This window comes from Girardinichthys multiradiatus, chromosome 18, assembly GCF_021462225.1.
Source record: "Girardinichthys multiradiatus isolate DD_20200921_A chromosome 18, DD_fGirMul_XY1, whole genome shotgun sequence".
Lineage (NCBI taxonomy): Eukaryota > Metazoa > Chordata > Actinopteri > Cyprinodontiformes > Goodeidae > Girardinichthys > Girardinichthys multiradiatus.
In genome coordinates this window covers 37,861,978-37,889,871 of record NC_061810.1, presented here as the reverse complement: position 1 = coordinate 37,889,871, position 27,894 = coordinate 37,861,978, and the positions used below count along the sequence as shown (strand labels likewise).

At 38.8% G+C, this 27,894-nt stretch overlaps 3 protein-coding genes across 6 annotated transcripts in view; 1 reads left to right on the top strand and 2 right to left on the bottom strand.

Moving 5' to 3' along the window:
• The first annotated feature begins 952 nt into the window (after positions 1-952).
• hspa8b (heat shock protein family A (Hsp70) member 8b) lies at positions 953-9,139 on the top strand. The gene is made up of 9 exons (XM_047392084.1): positions 953-1,131; positions 4,181-4,390; positions 4,485-4,690; positions 5,906-6,058; positions 6,163-6,718; positions 6,813-7,015; positions 7,101-7,299; positions 7,403-7,635; positions 8,716-9,139. The coding sequence occupies exons 2-9, from the start codon at positions 4,186-4,188 to the stop codon at positions 8,878-8,880; spliced, it is 1,920 nt and encodes a 639-aa protein (XP_047248040.1). The 5' UTR covers positions 953-1,131; positions 4,181-4,185; the 3' UTR covers positions 8,881-9,139.
• Positions 9,140-10,151: 1,012 nt separating this feature from the next.
• lim2.3 (lens intrinsic membrane protein 2.3) lies at positions 10,152-11,985 on the bottom strand. Its single transcript, XM_047392085.1, has 4 exons — positions 11,811-11,985; positions 10,605-10,754; positions 10,386-10,520; positions 10,152-10,320 (listed from the first exon to the last, which is right to left on the bottom strand). Exons 1-4 carry the CDS (start codon positions 11,983-11,985, stop codon positions 10,259-10,261), a joined length of 522 nt encoding a protein of 173 aa, XP_047248041.1. The 3' UTR covers positions 10,152-10,258.
• Positions 11,986-12,534: 549 nt separating this feature from the next.
• The window catches only part of zgc:77784 (uncharacterized protein LOC402947 homolog), a 120,237-nt gene continuing 104,877 nt past the window's right edge, over positions 12,535-27,894 (bottom strand). The window contains exons 22-26 of one of the 4 annotated variants that reach the window (XM_047392080.1): positions 26,487-26,800; positions 26,181-26,294; positions 24,268-24,450; positions 23,981-24,102; positions 20,255-20,836 (exon numbers count right to left, since the gene is read on the bottom strand). In XM_047392080.1, coding sequence (XP_047248036.1) covers positions 20,825-20,836; positions 23,981-24,102; positions 24,268-24,450; positions 26,181-26,294; positions 26,487-26,800 — 745 coding nt within the window. In that variant the 3' untranslated portion in view covers positions 20,255-20,824. Of the gene's footprint in view, positions 12,664-20,254; positions 20,837-23,980; positions 24,103-24,267; positions 24,451-26,180; positions 26,295-26,486; positions 26,801-27,894 lie in introns of those variants that run through there. The other 3 variants (XM_047392082.1, XM_047392081.1, XM_047392083.1) reach the window with 3 other exon arrangements.

Here is a 27,894-nt window from a genome sequence, read left to right as displayed (position 1 = left end):
CAGAGAGATGCTAGAGTCGGGGATATGATCCTGCAGCCATGTCTCAGTAAAACACATGATACTGCATGCCCGGTACTCTGGCTGGGTCCTTTGTAGGGCTTGGAGTTCATCCAACTTGTTTCCCAACGATCTCACATTGCCCATCATAATCGACGGAAGAGATGGTTTGAACTTCCTCCTTCTCTCTCTTCTCTTAGCTCCTGCTCTGCATCCACGGCGTCTCCTTTTCAACTCATCAGGGATTTGGGGTTGTAGTTGAAGTATTATTTGAGCTTTTGAGATATTAATCAGCTGCTCCCGGTTGTAAGAAACAACCCCGTTGCCATGGCAATGCATCATAACAAATGTCCAAAAATAGAAAGTATCAAGAAAAATCCTCCCAGCTGCACAGCATCCAACACCGGAGTGGACAGTAGTCCAAAAGAAAAATCCACTGTATCCACCACAAGAGGAATAGTTCCCAAAAAAAAATAAATCAGAATCAAAAGTAACAGAGCTACTCCAACCTGCTGCCACCTTGAGCAGCGCAATTCTAGACATGCCACACTCTCCAATTGCCAAACTCTGTTTCTAAACATTTTGAAAACCATGCATTTTCCTTCCACAAAAAAGATGAAGTTGCATCATAAATACTTCTGCTAGGCACTGCAAATAAAATTTAAAAACGTTTAGGTTTTGTGTTAAATATGTTACACTGGGGGAACAAATTATAGTGACATCTCCAGCATTTTGCCTGATATTGTATCTTTCCTTTCCCCAGATCGCCAGTCGTTTCTAGAAACTTCTATTATTCCAACCATAATTCTCCAATATTCCTTGGTGCGGTAAGCTTTTTAAGTGGCCGTTTATAACAGAGGCGGAGGGTGGGAGGGAAGGGAAGTGGGTATGGCGGCAGCTGATTGGTCAGCCTGACTCCTCCTGCGTTCCAGAGAATTCGAGAATTCCGCGTGCGAATGTTTATGAAGAGGCGCGGCTGCTGCTGTAGCAGCAACGGGCGCAGGGAAGTAAATCACCTAGACAACCGGGACAAGAACTGTTCGCATCCTGATTTACTAAACGGAGAAGTTCATCAAGTGTATCAGCTACATCCGTCGTAATCCGATAAGAAGCCAGTCTGTGGGTTCAACGAAGGTATTTACAATGTTTTTGTAGTCTATCTACTTGGGTATGTTTTAAGCAATGAAATAAGGTTTAAATATACACTTTTGGAGGTTAACGTTCCAGCGACGTTTCAAACAAACGTTGGCTACGTTGTTTTGAACTTAAGTTAGTTCACGTTTGCATTTTATTTAGCTAGTTTTAACTGTCATATATCGGTTATGTTATAATTCTCCAAACTAATATTTAGCCGTCGTTTAAGTCCGACATAAACATGTTAAAAATTGCATATTACCCGGACGTTATTTTATTCTTATTGATTGCTTGCACAACGGCCAACTCCAGAAGTTTCTGGGCTATTGAACTTAACTTTCTAGACGTTTTATTTTATCTTACTGTTACGTATAAGTCGTATTCTGGTAAAAGTAAAGTTCCAGAACTTTCAGGCGCAGCAGCATGTCGACTCTTAAGCTAGCATTAGGCCATTCTCCTGTGCTAGCAGCCATTTACCACATTTGTATACAGATGTCAAGCTAAATCAACAACAGGTTTTAGATGGTGTTTTCTTAGCAAAGACATTTGGTCTATCCCAAACGTCTGTTGGTTCAGTCAAGGAACCAAGGTGCAAGGTTTTATACCAGAGTTTCTCAAATGTTTAAATGTCCAAATCTGATTTCTTAATCAGGTCAAAGGACTGAAACAACCAGCAACGAGCAAATCCCTTTTAATTATTTTAAGACTTTTTTACCCTAAGCTGCTCACATCTCTGGCAGTAAAGCCCAATGAGAATCTTATTGTCTAATAAACATTTCCTTTTATGTGAACATCTTTATTTTTAATGGGTTAGAAAATAATGGGCCTTTTTTTACACAAGATCAGGAAACAATTAACAGATCTTGTCGTCCAAGAAAATCCTACAAAAGCAAAACAACTTAGGTAAAAGTCAGAGATACAGAGACTTCACAGCAGCCTAGTGTAGAAACTTCAGGCTTCAACAATTCTAATTCAGTATTTTTGTAAAGCTCTTAGTTATCTTTAAGTATTTTTGTATTAATAAAAGAAGCCAACGTGTTTTTACCAGCACCTACCAGTGTTTCCATTTGCTCCACACAGAAACCTGCATTATGTAGAAATCTGCATTCTTTATATTGGCCAGCAGGTGGTGACGTCTCTGCATCTCCCAGAATACGCAGCGTTTGCTGCGCTATGAAACACGTCTTTGTTCTTTTCAGAGCTTTTTTCTTTTCCACTTTCTGTAATTTGGTTAGTTTGATTAGAGAGCCTGTAAGTCGTGAACAGCCTGACATTTTATAAATTATGTTGCCATTTATATTGAAATGTTTTAGGGGTTTGGTACCACGTGGTTGTTAGGTCTATTTTAGGTTATGGAAGTACATTCATCAAGTTCTCAGTTGTGTTAAATTAGCCCCTCAGTTTTATTGGCTGGTTCCAGAATGACCTAGATCCCTTAATGGTTATGATCAGCTGTTAAACAATGAACTGATCAACATTTTATGTGTACAGTCCATGGCTCAACCACCTAAAACATTGTCAGTTAATTGTAATGATTCCGGGACCATGTGGCTTATTATTAGTTATAACATTAGTGTGTTGATGATCTGCTGTAGCAAGAACATGGGAACTTCCAAGAAGTTACAGCTCACCAGTAAGTCTGTAGAAAACCAGTTTTGGCTGACAGGATACAGTGAACATAGTTCCTGGATGAGAATGAGCCTCCATGAAGTTGGTTGTCATAATAAAGGTTTGTTTTTAGGCTGTGAGAGACTAAGAGATGTTTAACAGGTGCTCTGGATTTTATTTTGCCCTTCACTCATGTATGATCTGCTCAGGGTCTGTTACCGTATTTTCCGCACTATAAGGCACACTTAAAAACCATTAATTTTCTCAAAAAATGACAGTGCGCCTTGTAATCCGGAGCGCCTTATATATGGATCAATTGGTTAATTGGTTGATCCATACTGGTTGTACACGGCGCTCTGTCAAAATGTTTCAGTACGACTGGTAAACTACAAAGCCGCACCGCTTGCAGCATTACGGCTACCGTAGTCAGGGGTGTCGCCTAAGTAATAGCGGTAAACACCTGTACTGTGCTTACTCCTAGTCCAACACCACTTGTGTGTGTATAACGTTTGAATGTACTGTTGCAGGAATTGCCTGAACTATATGTGATTAGAAGCTCAGTGTGTGGGGTGTATGTTTCGTGTGTGTGTATGGAAGATGTTGACATTACTCCTCCGGACAGAGGTGGCGCTGTGTGCTGCCGTAGCTGAGAATCAAGAGTGAAGAAGTGACGTCGGTATTATTGTGTGTGTGGGGTGGGTAGAGACGGCGACCGGAGCAGCGGTGTATGAGTCTGTAAGCCCTGTGTTTTTACGTGCTGCAAAGTCATTAAAAAGAACCCCGAATCTCGTCAACAACTCAGTGTTTTGATGCTGTTTCTTCATGCTCAACTCAGCAACGTATGAGTGAGGGAGTTAACCCCGAGGAAACTAGTAACTTCGGCCCTGGAGAAAGCGGGGACAGAAACAGGAAAGGTTAAGAGTACTAACGTTTGATTTAGTGCATCAAACTGTTTCTTTTACGTGTTTACTGAATCAGGGAAAAGTTCCCTTTCATGTTTTAACTAACGTTTGATTTCAACTTCAACTTCATAGACTCCAATGCATTCCTAACGTGCGGTTGGCTCTATTCAATAGAATTCTATGTAGAGGAGACCTTACCATGAGAGTGAATGGAGTTATCAGAACGCTGGTTTGTAGTGTATTAATAAAGTTTGACTGACGGACTTACTTGACTGTTTTGTTGACATTCTCTTTAGCACAGCTCCATCTAGTGGATGCATAACGCAACCCCAGTCAAACGTTTGACCGCAGTAGCTTCTATTCTATGCGCCTTATAATCCGGTGCGCCTTATAGTGCGGAAAATACGGTAATAGCCGTGTTACTTCATACACTTAATCACAGATTTCCACAGGACTTATAAAGATCTTATGTCATCTGTGACCTGTTGATTAGCACTTTACTGTCAGTTTGTGATTAATAGTCATCCTTCTTCTTTTAGGAACCATGTCCAAAGGACCAGCAGTAGGCATTGACCTCGGCACTACCTACTCTTGTGTAGGAGTGTTTCAGCATGGCAAGGTTGAAATCATTGCCAATGACCAGGGAAACAGGACCACGCCCAGTTATGTAGCCTTTACTGACACCGAGAGGTTGATTGGAGATGCAGCCAAGAACCAAGTGGCCCTCAACCCCAGTAACACAGTTTTTGGTACGACTCCTGCACTTTTACAAAATTAGTATGAATTGTGACTTGATTTAAAAAAGACAAAAACTGACTAATTGTGTCTCTTCTGTCTCCTCAGATGCAAAGCGGCTTATTGGGCGTCGTTTTGATGACAGTATTGTCCAGTCAGACATGAAACACTGGCCCTTCACAGTCATTAATGATGACTCACGACCCAAGGTGAAGGTGGAGTACAAGGGGGAGTCAAAGACCTTCTACCCAGAGGAGATCTCCTCCATGGTGCTGCTAAAGATGAAGGAGATTGCTGAGGCATACCTTGGCAAGGTACTTCAGTGTACTAAAAAGTTTTCCAGATTTTCTATTAGTACAATTCAAGAAAGCTTGACTAGAATTTTGCGGGAGTAATTTTGTTTGTTGTATCTGCTGCTAGTTAATGGTGCGCTTGTTTCCATAAGTACACTGAAAATGAAATATGGATTTGGACGACTATTTCACAAAATACGAAGCTTTTCTAAAATGCATTGACAAAAAAAACCCCACTGCTTCTGCTTTGTGTATCTGAGTTAATGACATCACGAGAGGCTCAAAAATGGAGTTGATCAGCTGGCATTAGCAAACCAAATGGCAGATACACACCTTTTGGCATATGTTGATAGGTTCTGAAGTATTTAAGTTGCATTTATATTGCAAGGGGTTAAATCCTGCTTGTTTTTAAGCCAGAGTCAAGAAGGATACTGCAAAAAGATGACAATATTCATCTTAAGAATTTTACCTGGTAGAAATTTGTTTGTATTCCTGTTTAATACATTTTTCAGATTGTTTTTCATATGTATTCGCCATGGGAATTAGGTTAAAAATAGGCAAATAAAGAGGGAAAAACAACAAGAAAAATACAAAGGCACATTCTTAAAAGATCTCTGATCAGCTGCCTTATGTGATGTCACCAGAGTCGTGTGTGTGTGTACTTGTACTAGTTGCTGAGTGAGAACCAATTTTCGTATTTTTATCGCAAAGTGAGGACATTTTGACAAAATGAGGACATTTTCCTGGTCCTCACTTTTTCAAATTCCGATCTTGGGACAGGGGTTAGGTTTAGGACTAGGGTATGAATTGAGTTATTGTTAGGGTTAGGTATTAACTGGTTAGGGTTAGGGTTAGTGTTAGGCACTAAAAATCAAGGAAAATGAATGGAAGTCAATGGAAGTAACTGAAAAGTCCTCATAAAGATAGTAAAACACGGATGTGTGTGTGTGTGTAAGCTTGTTTTTGGGACAATAGATTTTCTCTCTTGGTTTACAACCACTTAGACAAATGATAGAGGAACTGACCATGACATGTCGATATATGGATGATGAACTATATCTAACCAAAATAGTCTCATATTTAAAGTTATTGATGCAGAATGTTCTGTTTTTGTCCTATTTGCTTTACCTATGTAGTTTTTATAGACAAGAATCTGTTCCTAATTTATAAGTGAAATTAAGTACACCGTTTAAAATGTCTTATTGTAATGTGTAAATTACTTCTTATTTTGTTCAGGCTGTAACAAACGCTGTGGTGACGGTACCTGCCTACTTCAATGACTCTCAGCGCCAGGCTACCAAAGATGCTGGGATCATTTCTGGACTTAACGTTCTGCGTATCATTAATGAGCCCACGGCTGCTGCCATTGCTTATGGCCTGGACAAAAAGGTAAAATAATTATGAGCAATTTTTTACAGTTCTAATTTCTTTCAGAATTTTGAAGTGGTCCTACAGCATTTGCAGCTACCAAATTTGAACTGTCTCAATTTTAGGTTGGATCTGAGAGAAATGTTCTCATCTTTGATCTGGGTGGTGGCACTTTCGACGTCTCCATCTTGACCATCGAGGACGGCATCTTCGAAGTGAAAGCCACAGCAGGCGACACACACTTGGGCGGCGAGGATTTTGACAACCGCATGGTGAACCACTTCATCGCTGAGTTCAAACGCAAGTACAAGAAGGACATCAGCGACAACAAGAGGGCGGTGCGCCGCCTGCGCACAGCCTGCGAGCGAGCCAAGCGCACCCTGTCTTCCAGCACCCAGGGCAGCATTGAGATTGACTCGCTGTACGAAGGCATCGATTTCTACACGTCCATCACCAGGGCGCGGTTTGAAGAGCTGAACGCAGACCTGTTTCGAGGAACCCTGGAGCCTGTGGAAAAGGCTATACGAGATTCCAAGATGGACAAGGCTCAGATCCACGACATCGTCTTGGTGGGAGGGTCAACTCGTATTCCAAAGATCCAGAAGCTCCTGCAGGACTTCTTTAATGGGAGGGAGCTCAATAAGAGCATTAACCCTGATGAGGCAGTGGCCTATGGTGCAGGTATGTTTGAAAGCAGGCTGTTAAACTAAACAGTCATTTGAAAACAATGCTGAGCTGTAGCTCATAAATTTTGTTTTCCCTGTTTATTCGGCAGCTGTCCAGGCAGCCATCTTGTGCGGTGATAAATCTGAGAATGTGCAGGATCTGCTGCTGCTGGACGTCACCCCCTTGTCTCTGGGCATTGAGACTGCTGGCGGAGTCATGACTGCTCTAATCAAGAGGAACACTACCATTCCCACAAAGCAGACCCAGACCTTCACCACTTACTCTGACAACCAGCCTGGCGTGCTCATTCAGGTGATGAGACCTCCATCTGTTTACCTCCATGTTCACAAAAGGAAACACATTTCCATTGAGTTGACCATATTTATCATCTTCATAGGTGTTTGAGGGGGAAAGGGCCATGACCAAAGACAACAACCTGCTCGGGAAATTTGAGCTGACTGGAATACCCCCAGCTCCTCGAGGGGTCCCTCAGATTGAGGTTACATTCGATATCGACGCCAACGGCATCATGAATGTCTCTGCAGTCGACAAGAGCACTGGGAAGGAGAACAAAATCACCATCACAAATGACAAAGGTAACTAACAAACTCTTTAAATTTCATTGAAAGTCTAAGTCCAGCTGTCAAAGTATTTTTATTTTTTTTTCTGTTAGAATAACCCCTTTTTTCCCCTCTGTAGGCCGCTTGAGTAAAGAGGACATTGAGCGTATGGTCCAGGAAGCAGAGAAGTACAGGGCTGAGGATGATGTGCAGCGAGAAAAGGTGGCAGCCAAGAATGGTCTGGAATCTTGTGCTTTCAACATGAAGTCGACTGTTGAGGATGACAAGCTAAAGGACAAGATCAGTGAGAAGGACAGGAAGAAGATCTTAGACAAATGTAACGAGGTCATCATCTGGCTCGATGCAAATCAGGTATGAGTTTGGGAAGGCAAGAAGTAGAACTAGGGCACCGTCAGATTATCCCTAACTATGACAGACATGGCAGTTCAAAAGGCTTTATGGTACTTCTTTTCAATAGTTTAAGGAATTATATGTTGAAGAAGAGTTGATTTTGGAAAAGAAAATCAGTTTTAAATGAATTTTACTGTAAAAGTAGCTATTTCTTAAAAATTAATAAACACCACGTTTATAATTTTGCCAGGTTTATTTTCACCAACTCGCCGTCTCCCAGCTCAACCATAAAAACCAACCTAAGACTCCACCAGACTCTCGCGATAACACCTTCCCTCCCAGTGGAGGTTAACAGTTCTGGCTCATTAGTTGTACATAGTATTTCTGCATAAAACTACTACTAGACTACTACTAGATTTGCTGTTTTGTATTGAGCTCAGGACATTTTCAGGATGCAAGTATCTGCAGGGCTAAACTTATATTATGTCCGGTCCTAAACAGCATAAAGCTGCAGTAGAAGCCGATGTGTTCACTGGATCAGTATCCAACAGGCCTGCTGTAAAGCTTGAAAAGCCATCTTAGCCCACTGGAATGTTTCTCTGGAACATTTTCAAGATTGTCTTACTCTGTTTTTAATCAATATTAATCACCGACATCATTCTCTTCAGATTCCTTATTGCAAAACATCAAATCCTGCACGTTCTGAAAGTTGTTTCAGTCATTCTTTAGGTGTTTATAAACCAAATCTAGATTAGTCGGCATATGTCAAAAGCTGAGCTTGTCAGTCAATATCCCCGTCTGTTGACATGGCAACGTGTAAACAGTAATGGAACAGCTGTTCACGCAACATATTATCTTGATTCAAGGGGGTGAAAAAGTGTTTCTCTCTAAACATACAAGGTCCCATCTGTTGAATTATATGATGCAAATATCCAATAACTGAAAAGAAAGATTAGTCATTTTAGGAAAAATCACCCGATAACAACAGATGGTTTAATTTAAGAGTTGCAAAGACTCAGGGACTTCTTCGCTATCTCAGCTTTATTTTTTAATAGAATTTAGGTAGAATATTAACCTTAAACATTATTTGTTTGTTCATAGACTGCAGAGAAAGAAGAGTTTGAGCACCAGCAGAAGGAGCTTGAGAAGCTGTGCAACCCAATTATGGCCAAACTGTACCAGAGTCCAGGAGGGACGCCTGGAGCTGGTGGTGCTCCCAGAGCAGAAGGAGCTTCCTCTGGCCCCACCATCGAGGAGGTCGACTAAACTACAGTAGAGACTGGACAGATGTTTCTTTATGTTTGATGTCACCAATGGCCTTATTCAATTTTCCCAGCATGTTCTGAAGATTTAACAAATAACTGCTGTCCTTTTGAAAATGTTTTTCTTTTTTCATCCTCTGATGTAGGTTTTTAAGTTCAACTTGTTGTTACCACAAAGTGGTTGTTGGTCACTCGGAGATGTTGTTTTATCTATTGCACAAGGCCTAAAGGAAAAAGATTGAATAAATTATTATTTAACTTTGGACTCGTCTTGCTGCTTCCATAAAATGTACTACCACATTCCTTTATTTTTACAAACTTATACCAGAGGGATTTTTGTGATCTTGTGACTTAAACCCCCAGATTTAAGTCTTAAACTCTATAACTCCTCCAACTTGTGTTTCAGGTTCTTACCACCTGCACTCCATGAAACTTTGGTACAAAGACAAAATCTGTTTAAAAAAAACAAACCTCAAATTACTTAAACTGTAAGAAATAATTAGAAGATAGGGAATATTTGCACACTAAACTAGCTGATATGACTGAAACTCACCCTGAGTTGATTTAAGTGGTTATGACTGACCTATCAGTTTTGAGCTGGCTGGCTAAGGGGCCCTGCAGCAGTCCTTCAACAGCCAGGATGTCAGGCTGGCTGGGTGATAGTATGTAGAAAGCATAGTCCTAGAGCCCAGTAAAATGGGTTAACACCAACCCGTCTGCATTCCTAACAGAATTTACCTGCTCAGTGACACACTGAGTGGCTCTAAGATGGATCCTTGGGGGATACCACCACTTGCAGGAGCTCTAGAGTAAAATATGATCCCAATTTAACAGGGAATGTTCTGCCAGATAAATGGAAGAACAGCACCAAAAATTCCAACCTGATCCATGAGGTGAATTAAGAATCGTATTGAAACAAAACGCTGTGCAACGAAAGAGAAATAAATTGCCAGTGTCTAAACACAGAAATCGGTCTTTACTGACTTTTACCCGGACGGGTCCTGGTACCTGACTGGATCAGTCGTATTTTTATTTGAGAAAGGCAGAACTTGAGAATACACGGTTTTAGTCTGATTTTGTAAGAGAAATGACAGCTTGAAGAGTGCTCTATAATTATTGAAATCTAATTTATCCTGATTAGACATTTTAGAGTAGTTGGATTGTTGCATTTATCACTGCTGTTAGTTTTCTGTACAAGTCCTGAAATTCATTAATTAACAAATCTGCTGAAATGCAATTTCATATAGGACAGACATAAAAAACTTGACAATTGAAAATGTTTTCTCATTTATTTTGCTTCTTATGATTTACAGGAAGTTGCTGGAAAAATTCACTTTGACATTGCTTCATCTTAGCCATGTGTGGGTAAACCTTTAAGCATTTCAGCGCGAGTTAGAGTTTCTTGGGCATTCGTGCATCCGGTAGGCACACATGTAGAAGATACCTACAAAGAAAGCTTGATTATTGAGTGATTTAACAAAAAATAAAAAAAAGTGTTGAGATCTGCACCTGAGAAGAAGGTGAGCACTACTGCCACCCAGCCCATGATGTAGGACCAGGAGAATCGCCAGCTGCCATAGCGTTTCCCATAGTAGTTCACTGTCACCCCAGTGTAGACGGCCATGGCCAGCAGCACAAAGAAGGCTGCATGAAAGATTTCCAGCAGGTATCAGTTTCAGTGCAGCACAGAGAGAGAAATCGACATGTAGTTATTAGAGTGCAACTTACAGGAGAGGAAGAAGAGGATCCCGGCTGCAAATGTCTTGTCAAACCCGTCGAAGGACGAATAGTGGATGAAGGCCATGATGCCAATCACGATGCCAATGAAACAAGCTAGCAGGGAGAGAATCATGAAGGCCCGGGTGGCATCCCAGTACGCTGTGGGACGAGAGATATGTTTCTGCAGGTGTGTTAATACCACATGACTGAATTGGTGGATAGAGTTTTATCTTCCCTGCTAGATACAGAAACAGGAAACATTCATGTATTTCTCAGTCAAGTCAAAAGGTCCCAGTGTGAAAAGAGCAAGCTGCCACAAAAATGATCAAAAGCCTATATGTGGCACTTTGAAAAGAATCAAGACTGATTAACAACGTTGCAAGCAAGCTTGGTTATAATTAGTAGATAGTGAGGTTCTTGGAACTAGTGGAGAAAGACATAAAGCGGGGAAATTGTCCTAAAAGGCTTCATCTGTGTGAAACCTTTTGGACTGTTCATATCTTGGACTTAAATTCAAATAGACGACTCAATTTCCAAAAAGTGCAACAAATGAAAATATTTTCCATTGTGATGTTAAATGAAAATTCTATATGTTTTCTATTTTTTTTAATGTTTTTCATATTGTCTTTATTGTCCATTTTTCCTAATCTTTTACAAACTTTACATTGTAATAAGTTGCTGATTGCTGGAGGGTTTTGTACTGAGTCAGTTTGTGTTTTTGTGTTTGCTTTTCATTTCTTTTTTTAACTTACTGTTTTATGATGTATTCTTTATTCTTTTTTACTGTTTTCCAACCTTTTCCTCCAAACTTTATTTCACAGTGTGGTGTTTCCTGATTGGTGAAGAATTATACAATCAGATCGTTTTTTTATTTTTTTTTATTCTTTTTTTTTATTTCAACTTCTCGTCTACATTTATTTTCCAATGTGCTGGCATATGATAGCACATGATATAGAGTTTGCTGATTGGTCGAGGGCTGCTGGTCCTATCTGCTTAGTAAGCTAACATAACAATGACCCAGAAGAAGTTTGGTCTCAACACATCAGTAATAATTTTGTTGGGATGTCCATCTAAAATAAAGACATTTTAAATGTTTTTCCATCTAATCCATAATGTGCCTTTGAACAATTTATGGCCTCTTTTCGCTCTAGGACTTTTTTTTATTTGAAAGCAAGAAGCTTGATGCATCTACAGCCTGTATGGACCGAGTCTTACCGATGCTGTCTGTGTGCGTCATACATTTCCCAGGCACACAGTACCGCCACAGTCCCTGGTGCATGTAGTTACTGGAGTGGCGGTACTGCATCCAGTAATCTGTTGCTGTAGAAACAATCAGGAGTATGTTCCCAACTCCAGCACAGAACAACCCACCTCCCATGAAGCTGTACATTCTGCCAAAACACACTGATAGAGAGAAGTAAAAAGCAGGTCAGGGCTTAGCCACATGTGGGTAGTGCTGCTTCACCAATTACAGCAAACAATGTTACAGAGACAGGGACACCTCAAAATATGGAAGAAACCAGGATCAGATGCATGTAGGAACTGAAACATCAGTCCTTAATCCACACAGAAAAGCAACCAGTTTGAGCTAATACCTCATTAACCTTTGACACTGTCAGACTGAATGGTTCTGTGATGTTAAACATCTTTGACTCTGAACAAGTCTGTAAGCTTTTCAGGAATACCAAACAGGAGGCAAAATGAATCAAAAATACTCTTCTTGCTAGAGTCAGTGGTGCATCCATAAAAACATGGCATCTTCTTGGAACATTTTATGCAAAGTGGATCTTTCCACCCTTGTTTTAAGAGAACACCAAGATTCAGAAACCTAATAAAAAAAGCGTTAGAAAATCTTTTTAAAATCCACTCATCCATTAGACACCTAATAGAAAGAATTGATTGCATACCTTTATGTTTTTCTTTTCCTCAGAAATAGTGAGGGGATCCAATATTCCAGGTTGTCAAAGCACAGAGGAGCCCAATATTGGCCAGGATGGCAGGAAAGGTTTGTTTGTGTGCAGGGAACCGAGCGAACAAACGGCCTGATGGAACAATGGAGTGTGCGGAGCTGCAACCAATCACAGAGGATAAGTTCTGTGTTTAAGGGGGAATCTGCTGAAAACACAAAACCATTAAAGCGCCTCAGTAATACTGATGACGGCGGGCTTTTCATACAGAACACCACACAACCTCACACAGTAAACTCATGACCTGCAACAGGCTTAGTCACAGCACTGCTTGTAAAGACACAAAACTGTAATAAAGGAGAGTTCAGTCATTTTGAAATATGTTTGCAAATCCCTCCTGGTAATTATTTGTCTGTAATAGCTAGTGTCCAGATTATTATAAATGAAACTGTGCAATTTACATAAAATCAATTAATAATTTCCTCTCTCAGACATTTGGTTTAAATGATAAAGATATTAGGAAAAGGGCAATTGCTGCAGTGCCCTTTGAATTTCTTCCCAACTCTATTGCAAACTGAAAAACAAATTGCTGGTACTTTGATACAGCATGCATTAAATCCTGTATTTTCAAGCCGCTGTCTTTTAATCGGCACTCAGCCATCCCGAATAAATTAATTTAGTCACAAATGAAAAATTGCTCATACATTAATAAAATAAATTATGAAAATTAAATATTGCCAGAGACCAACATGAGTATGACTAACGTGACTAAAGTGTGATGAGTTAAGCTAAGTGAAGAGGGTTTGTAGCTTTTTCTTTAGATTTATTCCTGTTGCAGCACCTAAAAACCTATGTTATTTTATGCCCTTTTTCAATAGTAAATAGTAACCATTTGCATTATGACACTGGTGCACAAATATGTGTAAAGAGAAAAGGATTGAAATTGACACTACCATGTGAAAGTATTCATATTAGTTATAACTAGAAACTACAATGTGTTTTATTGAGATTTGTGTAAGTACAAATGAGTTCATTGTTATGAAGTAGAATGGAAAGTGACACATGGTTTTCATCAGTTTTTACAAACATAAATAGCATTTTGTTGATCACTAATTTCAGAAATGAAACTCATACATTATATAGATTCATTACAGATAGACTGATATATTTCAAGCCTTTATTTCTTGTCAGGTTGATAATAATGGCTTACAGGTAATGAAAACATACAATTCAGTGTCTCAGAAAATCAGAATATTGTGGAAAAATGTAAATATTGGAAATTCATTGTTTCACACCCTAATCAGAGAAGTAACTCAAAACACCAGTAAAGTTTTCCTAAGCCTCTAAATGGTCTCTCAGTCTGGGTCTGACAGCTATACAATCGTAGGGAAGACTGCTAACTTGACGCATGTCTAACATGCAGTCCTTGACACCCTCTACAACAAGGGTAAGCCACAAAAGGTAATTGCAAAAAAAGCTGATTGTTTACAGAGTGCTGTACCCAAGCATAATCATAGAAAGTTGAGTGGAAGGAAAAGTTGCACTCGTTACAGGGATATTTGCAGCCTTGAGAGGATTGTCGAGCAAAACCCATTCCAGAATCTGGGGAAGCTTCACAAATGAGGCTAAAACCTAAAGGTGACAGACCGTTCACAGCAGTAGTCCCAGGACTCCTCCCTTTAGTTTGAGATCAGAGGACTCTGTTGAGCTTTTTTAAAGCAAACTAAAAACTTACAAATCTTTTTACAAATGCAAACAGTCATGAAACTCTTTCATAAAGGTCAGATTTGTGGTGTCCACAACTAATAGTTTTTTTTTTATTAACAGCTTTTCCCACCTGAGCTGTGGATTTCTACAGCTCTTCCAGAGTTAACATGAACCCTTTGGCTAATTCTCTGATTTATGCTCTCTTGCCTGTGATGTCAGGATTTGCCTCGGGATATTGTTTTAAATTTCTCTGCAACTTTATCTTCTTCAGAAAAATGATGTGAAGTTTGTGGTTGTGACGTGACAAAATATGGGGAAATGTAGGAGATACAGTATCATTACTTTCACCAGGCACTGTAAATGGGACCTCAAGGCAGTCACAAGGCAATTCTTTAAAATGAAACACAAGGCAAGTATATTTTATTTTTTTATTTATTTTTTGGTTATAACTGATTAAAATTTACACACACACACACACATAACACACATGCCATCGCAGTCGCGGCAACACATTACCACTAGGTGGTGCTCTTCATTTATTTTTCAACACTGAACTCAGTCACCATTTCAATGTTCCCCCTATTTAGTTTTATCACCAAATATTATGAGTGTGCCCATCTTTATTTTGTTTGTTAGCTCTGTGTTGGTGCTTCATTTTCACCCTAAATCAGTTTTCTCATCACTCATTATATACTGATTCACAGTGCCTTACTAAATATTCTGTACCTTCATAAAAGTATGTTTTTCTGCTGCTTTGAATGGGTTTTTGGATTTAGTTCTTCATTCTAATATTTATGCCCCTTAGTTTTTTTTATTTTAATTTTATCTCTGACTTCATTTAGTGTATGTTTGAGCTCTTAATGAATCATTTTATTTGGTCTTATTTAGCCTATTTGGACTACAGAAGTGAGAACTGATTTTCCTACTAAATTTGACTGCATACATAACAAAATGGGTTTTTACTAATACAATGATTGAACATAATTTATTTATTTATCTAGTGTTGTTTTTGTTGGTTTTCATTGTGCTGTTGTACACCTACAAATCAAGATATTGAAATTTGAAGCATTGGACGTCTGTATTACCAGGTCAATTTTAAAACTCTCTAAGATTTTGGAGAATGTTGTTTTTACTCAAGGAAATTGATTTTAGTCAGGAATGGTTTGCTTTGGTAATTTCAACCAGGATTTAAAAGTTTGAACACCTGAGAAACAGGCCTCCGTCAAGTGCTTGATGGCATTCTCCTAAAAGCTCACTTGGGTGACTTTGTTATTCAAATGTTGGAAGACAGTATCGACATTTCACATCTGGAGCATTTTGTGTGCATCAGATGTGCAACTTTGGGCTGATTTTGAACATATATGGCTGACACAAGTATTTTGGTGGGCATAAGAAATTTATTGGTTATTTGTTAAACTCCAATATTTTTAAAAGTCCTCAGTGAAAAAGGCGGGATTTGATTGCGAACATCCTTAGGTTCACTCCTTAATACTAATTCATAGTGGAATCATGAAGCTTTTGTAGATTTCTTATTTAACAAAGGACAATAAAGTAAATTGTTCAATATGAAGGGAAGAACCTAGCATGTCTGTTGAGCTAGTAGTCTTAGTTTGCAGATTTGTCATATGTCTCAATAACAGACCCCTTGTCACGCTCATCTGTGTAAAAAATAATAACCGAACCACAGAAACTCCAATCTGTGCTATATGCCTAAAAGCAAAAGACTGCACAACCTCTCTAAATTGTATAACCTGTTCAAACTGCAAATGATTACCATTGTCCTCATGGCCTGGTAGGACCAAGATGGTATTAGCAGAAGGCAGCAGAGTCCAGCATGTTTTCCACACTATCTGAATGCCTCCCTACTGCAATATTGCAGCTGGTTCTTCAGCTAATAAGATCTGTACATAGAAGGTTCATCCACCGGATGACAGAGCTGACGTAGGGGAAAAGCCTTTCATATCCCACTGCTGTCACATTTCAGGAGCTGTACACTAAGATGAAGGCTTCCAGCTCCTATTAAGCCACATTCAGCCTCACAATGCTGCAATCTGAGAAAGGCATCGGTTCATGCACAATATCTTGTATGAGAAAAGGCATTTTTCTGGGAACATGTTACAACATACTGCAAGTTTATTCAGACTTCAGGGTCATTTGGCTGATAGAAAAATGTGGGCTCGCTCCTTTTTTTTAGTCTGTGCTACAAGGCCTCTGAATCAGAGTGTCATAGAGAAAGTTATTTCTTAATGGCTTTTATCACATTTTAAAAGAGGTTTTCTATGGTTATATAAGACAGAATTTCATTTTAAACAAACATTTCCTTCCAAACGTGTGGGCTCTAAGCGACAGGGTCTTGCAGAAGTATTTATATTGCCTTTAACATTTATTTCTCTTTACCTTTCACACATTTGTTTCACATTACAACCACAAACTTCAGGGACTTTTAAAGGATTCAGTTTGATAGACCAATACAAATAAAAGCATAATTGAGATGGAAGAGAACATGGATATCAACACAACAAATAAAATGCGAAACTGTGATGTGTTTTTGTATTAAAACACCTTTACTTTGATAACCCTAAGTAAACCAGTTGCCATTAAAATTCATCTAATGAGGAAACCTGCGATACCTGAGTTAACCTGCAAATAATTTAAACTTAACTAAAACCTATAAACTTATGAATACAGATGTTCATAGAGGTTTGTTAGAAATCATTAGTAAACAGTCATCAGGACCAGGGTGAATGTTGTGGTTTAAAGGAGGCGACAGTGGCTCAGGTGGTAGGTGTTTCCCCTGTAACTGGTGGGTTGCCGGTTTGAACCCCATTCCGTCTGTCTCAGCCATCGTTCTTACAAAACAATGTCCTAAGCTTTGAATATCTGATGGAGCCCTTTTAAATCTATAGCCTGATAATGGAAAAAGTAGCGCACAGGTGTAAACCTATCTAGACATGAAAGTTGCCATACATCGAAAATGATTTACAACGAGAGCATTAATCAAGAAGCTGTCAAGAGGTGGGACACTGTAGTCGGGACAACTATTACTTGTCTACTACACAAATTCAAGAAGAAGCCATTGTCGAAAGAAATTTAAAGTTCCCCATAAGCCATATTGGTAACAAAGGAACATGTAATAGAAGGTGCTGGCCAGCAACACTAAAATGCTATATGTGCTGCAAAACTAACCCTACACATCACCATGAACACACCTACTTTACAGTGAAATGTGGTGGTTGCATCATGTTGCTTTTCTTCACCAGGACAGGAAAGTTGATCAGAGTTGATGGGCAGATGGATGGAACAAAACACTTAAGACTGGGGCAGAGGTTCAACTTCTAGCAGGATAACAACCCTTAAACATACAGCCAGAGCTAAAATGGGATGGTTTATATCAACACATATTCATTTATTACATTGGCCCAGTCAAAGTCCAGACCTTAGTCCATTTGAGAAGCTTTGTCAAGACTTCAAAGTTGAAGTTCACTGATGCTCTACATACAGTCTGACTGGAGTTGAGCTATTTTACAAAGAAGAATCGGGCAATTCAGTATCTAGATTTGCAAAGTTGGAAAAGACATACTCCAAAAAACTGTAACTGGATCGAAAGGTTGTTAATTATTGTAATTTATTGAGGGGTTTTAATATAAAGGGCACGCGACACTTTCCAAATTTTTGTTTTGTAAAATATTTTATAAGGCATAGGTCCTTTTATATTCCACTTCACAATTATACTTTGCTTTGTGTTGATTTGTCACATAAAATCAAACTTAAATACAATGAAGTTTGTGGTTAAAAAGTGACGCAATGTAAAGACTCGCCACTGTAGATAAATGTACAAAATATATTGGAATTAATGTAGATTTAAAAGACACTTAGAAATAGGGTGTTGAAAAAGCTGGATGAAGTTTTATACAGGAATCAGGTAAGGATGCTGTATGGCGGTTCTCCATGGCAGGTGTTTCTGACTTGTCCCACCTGGGAAGGGGCTGACCCCAGACTTGCTGGAGAGATCATGCCCTTCCTATCCTGTTTGTGCTTGGGAACTATTTGGTGGCAACCAAGTGGAAAACATCCCTGCGAAGTCTAGAGGTCTCTGCTCAAAGATCGTGGTTGTAGATAAAAGGTAAAAGATGACAAGAGCCATGGTGTTTTCATAGATTTAAATCCTTCAGTGACACTTCCTCCTGCATAGATGAAAGCATCTTCATAGTATATCAGTGTCTTTGGTTTCTGCATAATTAAACTTTCCAATGTGCAACCATGTTTATAATGAGGTTTATGCATTATAATGTGACCCTGCTATTAAATATGCATATCCTGTTATTGCTGACAGTCTTATCACGTCTTGCATTAATATGCATTAATATCTGCCCTCACCTAATCTTATTTGTTTGTCCTTTATATAGATCACACTGAGGCATAAGATCGCTATCAAAACTTGGGGCGTCACCCACAAATTTGGAGTCAGTTTATGGGCTTTTCCTACAGATCCAGCGCAGATGCTTCTTAGCTGACCAGTCGCTAACTGGATTTACATGGATGCTAAACACAACAAATAATCAGGACAAGTTACCCATTCAAAAGAGACAGAACGGACCTGATATCACACAGTCAGACCTTTGATAGTATTTTATGGAAGAAAATTTATCATTTAAATATGCAGGTAGTTTCTCTGGTATTTTTCATTGTTTTGCAATGACAAATACTGCTAAAACCGCAATGCTACGCTAGCGGTTTTTAAAACTCGATTGTCCCTGATGCATTAAATGTGTTTTTTTGTGTCAGGTTTTTTTCCTCCATCAAACTCCATTTATACTACTTTTGCTTTCTGAAATTCCACAACTTTTAAGGCTTAATTTTTTAACAGATTCAATAACACTTGAGGGCCAGGTGGTGCCGATTGTCCAGCAGCCCCACATCTGTCAGTCTGCCCCAGAACAACTGTGGCTACAATGTAGCCTACCACTGTCATTGTGTTAATGTGTGTATAAATGGGTGGAAGACTGAGTGCAGTGTGAAGCCCTTTGGAAACTTGACAAAGCGCTATACAAGTGCAGACCATTTACCATTTAATTTGTTTTTTACATTTTCTCTCATTGCAACCACCATCTAGAATGTATTCTATTAAAGTTTTAAAAGACAGAAGAGAAATGATACATGGTTTCCAACATTTTTACAACTAAAATGTGTGTCATTTGTTTTCAGCCAGATTTTCAAAAGGATTTAAAAGGTCTGGACTTTAGATAGGCCATCCTGTACACACAGTATGTATGTTCAGGGTTTCTGTCCTGCTATAAGTTGAACCTCTGCCAATTCTCAGGTCTTTTTCAATCTCAAACAAGTTGTTTTCATGGATTGCCCTGTATTTAGCTCCACCTATCTTAACAAGAACTATGACCAGCTCACCTGTCCATGCTGAACAAAAACATCACCACAGCATGATGTGGTTGATACCTTGTTTTGTTGCGAGGATGATGTGCTCAGGATGATGTGCAGTGTTTTGATGCACAGGGTGATGTACAGTTATCAGCTACACAAAGCTTTTTAGATAACTACAGCCAGAGTAAAACATTGTTCTCCTGGGGACTCTAAACCCAACCAAACAAAATATTTTCTTATTTGTCCCTGTCCAATAAGTCTGAGGCATAAAGTTGAATACAACTGAGTTTTACCGATGAATTTCTGCTGGATCTACAGATTGCAAAATAAATTCCTGCCAACAGCATCTCCCTGTAATTTTTAACAACTGTTGTTTGGGATTGTGGTCATCAAAGCATCTCAAGGATCTTTCCTTAATAAAAAAAATCACATCTGGTTCAACAGTCAAAAAGTTTAGGAACCTAACATCACCAAGTTTTAGAGCACATTTGAATCACTTTTTGTTCCAAATTTCATAGAAGCCTTTCACTTCGTGCTGAGGCGGTGCACCAGCTGACTGGAAAATACAGGCTGGCGTTGTCATCCGCAGAGTCCCGCTGCTAGAAACACAACTGCTATTCTTTTGTCACAGTTAGTAGTTTTCACACTCACGCACACAAAAAAAACTTTATGTAACAAAGCCTTTTATTTTTCAGATTTAGAAATTAACACACTGGTGATCTAACACGATTATACAGCCACACAAGAAGGTGAAAGAAAAACACAGACACACACTCACGCCAGTAACAGGAGAATTACCCCCGTCGCTCATCAAAAACACGCAGCATCATAGTTTCGTGATCAGGAGTAAACAAAAGATACATTCATTTATCTGCTGTACAACAATGCAATACTTACATTTAATTCCCTTTAGCCTAAAAATACCATACTTTTCCCCCAGATCCATTTTTAGCAATATATCTGATCACATCTTTTTAAAAATCACACAGAGGATGTCTTTGTACACAGAAGGGGTGAGAGAAATCACACAAGAAAAAAAAAAAAAACGAAGATCATTAAATTAAAATAAAAAGATGATACAAATAGCTTGTGAAAAGGCAGATGGCAAGCCTTGACGCTTTTCGTTTTTTGTCTTCAGCTTTTCACGGGATGCCATGGCAACAGATTGATGGTTCGCGAAGACAGGAAGTTGGGGAGGAAAAGAGGAGGATGTCACATCACGTTATCGGCTGTTGTCTATATGAGATTCTGCGGAAAAAACACGAGACGCAGAGAAATGAAAAGAGTGTGTGCAGTTAGACTAACAGAGAAATTTGCATACAGATTACAGAGACCAACTGTAGTGATCAACCCATGCAAACTTCCTACAGTGGTAAAATACTGAAGCTGATATATAATGACTCAGATGTTTTTTTATTTTGTTTCTAAACAGAATATCCTATTCATTGAGAAATTAGATCCATTCGTAGTGATGACTTAAAGCATCACATGAAACAAACAAACAAACAAACAAACAAACAAACAGATGTCAAACATTTCTATGGTGCCTTAGGTTTATTTACGACACTTCAGAGGTGCTAGGGTATTTTTCACTCTTGTCTCCAGTTCATTAAGTTGGCAATAAAAAATACCCTAATTTCTATTTTCTTTTCATAACTGTGGTAAAAGTAAATTAGGATATAATCATTAAAGTAATTATTTGCTATAAATTCCTTTTTTCTTTCAAAAAATGTCTAGAGGGTGCAAAAGGCATTAGAAAAGTAATCACACCCCTGAGATCAAAATGTCTCAAACTCAGCAAAATTGAACATGTTCAATCAGCCCAGTAGATAATACCTTTAGGAAAGAAAAACCAACATTATTAGAGAATATTACAACATCCTACCTTTACTAACTTCAGTCACTTGTTGGACATTTTTAAACCAATCACGAAATTTTATCTGAATGCAACAGGAGGTGAATTTCATTTTTACATTAAACTTAAATAGTTGTTGGTGTAATTAATGTATTTGGTGTATTTTTTATATGTTTATTAAAGCTTTTCTTCACAGAAGATCTGCAACACCAAATGAGATTTACAATGAATCTCAAAAGTCTACACAGTCCAGTCGAGATCTCAGCATTATGTGATGGAAAATAAATAAAGAAATGATAAATCATCTCAAAACCTTGTGCACCTTTAATGTGACATATATGCTGTTCAAATTAGCTACAGCAACAAATCAGTCTGTTAAAAGAAGACATGTATCAACAAAAAAGCTGTAATAACTTGGTTGCAAATGTGCTCACTACCTTAAACTAGTACTTTACTGAAGCTTTCAATTCAGTCTTAGCATTCAGTCATAATTGGTACAGATATAACATCAGTTATAGTACATCAGATTAGTCTGAATTGAAGTTCACCTCTTGGTAGAATTTTCCTGACTTTTGTTAATTTGCATCTTTAAGCTGAAGCCATAGTTTGCAGAGAGGTTAAACAGCAATAAAACGTTTCATTGTGGGTGTCACTTGAAACAGGAGTACAAAAGTCTCTCCAGAATTATATATAAATATATGTATGTATAGCATAGTACAGCAAAGACTGTCATCAATAATTTGTTAAAATAAGAGACAAAAGTGACATTACAAAACCTGTAGGTTTCTCTGAAAAAGGTTAAAAGACAAGACAAATGGTCAGGAAGGAAGGTTGTCAAGAGTCTGACAGTAACACAGGGATTTTTGGTAAGTACTGGATATGTTCTACATGTGACAGAAATCTCCTGTTCTCTCTTGTCTTGACTAAGGATTTACAACAGTGGCTTTAAAACAGAAGAAGAAAATCCTCAGGCTAATATTTTCTAAAACCTTGTGGGAGAATGTGCTATTATCTGATGAAAGAAAAGCTGAACTTTGGGCCACACTTCCTAAAGGTTGACACAAAAACAACTCTTAGCATCATTAAAAGAACACCATTCCTACACTGAAACATGATGGTGGCAGCATTGACGCCATGTGAAAATAAAAAGGCTCATCAGCGCCTATTCTGTCTAAGGAAACTCTGCCATTTTAATATAGACGGAACCAACGTGCTTGTATCAAATCAGTGTTATCCTTTACTTTGGTGTCGTGGTTTGGTCATATAACTTTAAAAGAGAGAACTTCCCTCCAGCAGATAGTTAAAGTGTCGTCCAGGCTGATTGGAGAGGCCCAACAGTCAGTTTTATCCCTGTACAGCAGGTAGATGCAGCGGATTGCCTCTTCTGTTTGAAACGACTACTCTCATCCCCTTTACACAGATTTTCAGCTCCTGCCCTCTGGACGGAGATTCTTAGTCCCAAAATGCAGGATGTTTTAAAAGACAACTTTGGTCCTACTGCTGTTACTGAAACACACAAGCTGACATGACACACACACTCTCACTAGACTGCAACTGGATTTTAAATGGATTTCAATTTTTAATAGATTTTATATTTTTTTTAACTTTAGTATTCATATACAACCGTTTTTAGTCATGTTTTATTTATTTGTTCCATTGCTTATTTTTACCGGGGTTTCGTTGAATTTATTTTCTAATTTTATTCCAGCTTTATTCCCTGCATATCTGATTAATTACTTATTTGCCTTCATTATTAAGCTTTAATCCTTGATCTCCTCTTCTGTGTCCTTTGACTTGATTTGTGAAGTTCTGAGCATTTTGAGTAAGGGTATATGTTATGGTTCTGGTCATGTTAAGATGTTTTTTCTTTTCCAGTCCGTGTGTTTTAGAGAATTTTGGACCACTGGAAAATAAATGCAAATAAAGTAACATTGAACCATGAACCTTGTGATCTTAATTTCTTCAGAGGGAACTGGGTTCTTGTCAAGCATACAAACTAATCAACAAAAGAATAACTTCGTGACATGAAAACTAAAGTTTTGGAATGACCAGAACTAAATTTGACAGAATAACATGGGGTCACCTAAAGAGGCCTGTGGACAAGAGATGTTCTCCCAATCGGATGCACTGGAGAACCTTTGCCAAGTAGACTGGGCAGATATTGTCAAATCAAGATATTGGATGCTTATAGACTCTGACCAGCGAAGAATGAATGCTGAAATTAACTATTGACTATTGGTCCAGAACTCACAATAAATCATCTTCCAAGGGCTTTGAAGCTTTACTGGAGGACAAGATTTAAATATAATTAAACACTACATTCAAAATCCCATTTCTATTTATTTATATATATTTCTTTAAAAATCGTTTAAAAGATAACCTTTACTCTTTCAGTCTGGCTTTGTTATCATTTGATTTTTTACTGGGGCACGGAAGATAGCTCTGGGAATGCCTGTTTCCTCCAAAGTCTCTTGTTGAGTTGTCAGCGAACAACTCGCACGCAGCTCAGCAGCTCCCACCCGTCGGTTCAGACATACCTCATCTCTCCTCTGAGCAGCAACGCCGTGCTGAGGAAACACTTGTCCCCCAAGGGACCCGTAGCCAGACATCTGGACCTTGGACAGATGGTTCGGCTGTCCATATGGGATTACATTCTCATCTGTTGATGGAAAACAGATGACTCAGATTTAAAGGGTTGAACCCTAAATTACTGAAAGCAGACCTAACAGAATAGATCATTTATCTGAAGCTTTACGATTTTTTTTTCTAGAACTGGTATTTTATTATTTGTTTTGTCTTGTTGAATATTGTTTATTTTTTTCACCTTGTGATAACCACTTTGCAAGTCCTCCTCTCTGGGGTGAGAAATCGTCTTCTCGCTTCAGAAGAGTGGGCAAATCGCTCCCCTCTCTCATTTTGCTGTCTGTTTGTCTGCGACTCAAAACGTCCACAAAGAGCTGCAGGGAGCCGTCTGTGGCAGGAGGGGTCGGCGGAGGGGGAAGATCTGCTTGTGATTCATCAGTGATGATTTAAAAACACACGCAAAGAGAATTTTATCTTTAAAAAGAATATTTTGACATTTTGGGAAATGTGCCTATTCACTTTCTTGCTGTGTTAGATGAGCAAATTTCACTCTTGTGTTAGACTTGCTTAAACACTGAAACAGAGGGGGTCAATTAAAGTGGTTTTGCCTTTAAAGCTCTAAACACCCCAGTTACCAATGCTGTGTCATATTATTTTAATGACTAACAGCCATTTTTGGGCCACTGTGATTTAACCTGTTTGGACATGGTAACCAGTAATAATTCAGATGGTTAATGTGCCAAGTTCAGAAATCTAAAGAACTGGAATAGTCCTGCTCAAAAAAGTACCACAAACATTAACATAACAAATGTCAACTATGTCGGAGAGGTCCCTACCTGTCGTTTTCACCTTAAATGCTTCCTTAAAGTGAATAAAAACTGTAAGATATCTTGATGCAATTGAATCGGTTACATTTGTTCTTTTAGAATTAGGAGCAGCAAGAAATTCACTGACGAAGTGATGCACTCTGATGCAAGCAAAAGTATTTATACTACATGGACTTTTCCAAATTTAGTCAAGGTACTGCTTCAAAGTTCAATGCATTTTTAAGGATTCTGTATGATAGACAAATGTAAAGTACATAAAAATTGTTAGGTGTAAGGAAAGCAATACATGGTTTTCAGAAATGTTTACAAATAAAATATTTTCATGGTGTTAGCCGTGTTAGCTTTCCTCCACATTTAGAGTTTTGCATGTAGGCCAAAATCTTACAGTGTGTTCTCATCTCACCAGAGCACCTTCATGTATTCTTTGCCCAGCATATCTTGTGGTCTACACTAAACTAAACTTCTTATGGATTACTTTGAACAATAAGCATCTTCATGCCAGTCTTCCATAAAGATACAACTTGTGGAGAGCATGGCTGTCAGTTGTCCTGCCAACAGGTTCTTCCACCTGAATTAGTCATCTCTGCAGTTCCTCCAGAGTTACCATGGGGCTCTTGGCTGCTTCTCTGATTAATGCTCTCCTTGCCTGGCCAGTCAGTTTCAATGGACAGTTGTGTCCTATTGAGTTGGCAGTTGTGCCATACTCTTTCTATGTTTAGATAATAGATTAGAACAGCCCTCTTTGAGGTGCTCAAACCTTTTGATATTGTTTTATAACACAATGTTGCTTCAAACTTCTCAACAACTTTATCTCTGACCGGTTTGTTCCTTGGTATTCATGATGCTATTTGTTCCCTAATGTTCTCATAACAAACCTCTGAGGCCTTAACAGAACAGATGTATTTATACTGAGATTAAATTATACACAGCAAGTGACATCTGAAGGCAACTGGTTGTGTTGGATTTTATTTAGGGGCATCAGAATAAAGCAGCACCAATATAAATGCATGCCTTACTTTTTAGACTATTTTGCCAGAAATATATATATATATTGAAGACCATGCATAGCTTTCCTTCTGCTTCACAACTACTTTATGTTGGTCTTCTACTTTGCAAATAAAAATGAAAGAAACCTAATCTGCTGACTGTCGAGAAAATTAAATCAAAACTACACTGATGAGCCAGTGAGAGAAGAGAAAATAATAGCTCACAGAATGCTCACAGAAATGTCAGCTAAACTATTCCTTTGCTAGAAATCATTTAAAGATGAGTAATATACCTGTTTACTTAACTAAGGCAGAAATGACAAGTGTAATCCAGGGTGTACCTGCTGCATCTCCGTGCCTCTCTTTCCGGTTTTCCTTTGGCGTTCTCTTCTTACTCCTAGATCTGTGTGCCGGAGCTACTGGGCTCGACTCTGCAGCCGGAACAGAAGATTGTCCTGACAAGAGAGCACGCTGACGTCATCCTTAAGGAACTTATACAGAGGCAAAACCTATGAATAAATGTGACATGATTTCTATGTACAAATATTTTCTGCTGAGTAACATTAGAAAGTAGATTCTTCATGACGCTGCTTGGTTGTGTGAGTCGAATCTTAAGATGTGAGGCATTCAAATTAATTCAAACTGACCTTTGCTGAGGCTTTCTCCCCTGAAATTATCCACCCACTGGCTGGAGTTGTATAAATCACCGGCTCCCAGGGCCTTGGTGTTGGTAAATAGATCAGGGTTAGACTGGGACACCTGGGAGTTCTCGGGGTGGCGGACCAAGAGGTCAAAATGCTGAAGGCGTGGACTTTTGCTGGGCTTGAGTGCATCACGCTGAGGGGAAGACATTAGTTCCTCTGGTTTGGAGGGCAGGCTAGATACCTCATCTCTGGAAGCGTCCATCAGGTAAGTTCTGGCTGGCAGCGGAGGACACCAGTCATCATCTTCCTCCTCGGAGCTGAAGGTTGGGTGGTGAGTAAGAGCAGGGTGAGGGCATACCTTCCAGGGAAACACTCAGCATGTTGCATCTAATTTTAAATGCATGATACAGTTCTAGTAAGATGTTCATATGCAAGAATCGTGGGCATGAATGTCATTAATTCTAAGCTTTAAATTATTTCTTTGAGCTGCTCTTTTTCTGGAATAGAATGAAGATACAGCACACAACTTTGGGGATTTGTAGAAAACAAAATACTGATCAACATTGTTGAATTTTGTGAGAACTTTTTCTTATCCCCACTTGGTCAAAATTAGATATATTGACATGAGAGCTGAAATTTATACATGCACCCCGATAGAAGATTAGTGTTAGCTTTTGGTATATATTTTCATGTGCGTTTGGAACCATTGTCAGGTTTTGGAGGCAGTCCTCCCTCTTCATTATTCCTTCTGTGATATATAGTGCTCCGGTATCCACTGGCAGCAAAACAGATCTTTAGCATGATGCAGCCACTACCATGCTTATCAACTGATATGGTATTCCCAGGTTAAAAACTCTCACCTTGTCTTTGTAGAATCGCCCAAAAATTAAATAAAATACAAAAATAAAATCAGGTGGTGGGAATTTTAAATGTTTTAATTACCACAATTATCACAACTGTGCAGACTGGACTCACCACTTGGAGCCTCTGTTGAGTCTCCAAGCTACTGCTCATAGACAACCTTTCTCCTGACATTCCCATCCCTCACTAGGCAATTTGGTTTAAAGATCTTCAATATATGAACTCACAGTGGAGCTGCAAACTTTGCTATCACTACTTTCATTTTGAGTGGCAATTGTATTATGCACTGATGCCCGAGTTTGGTGTCGCCCTTAAAACGTCACATCACTCCTCTGCAACTATTCAAATGACTATAGCCATCGTGACTTGGGAGCTATTAGCCTGAACAAAATTGAAAAGGAAAAGTTGTAAGAATGATGAATAATGCTTTTTTAAGGCATAAATTAATATGACATCAAAGCAATTGATGACTGCATATATTCTTTTTCTGATCAGATGTGTAAGAGCAACACAGGAACAAAATTGACAGCATATTCAGAAAATAGTCTGA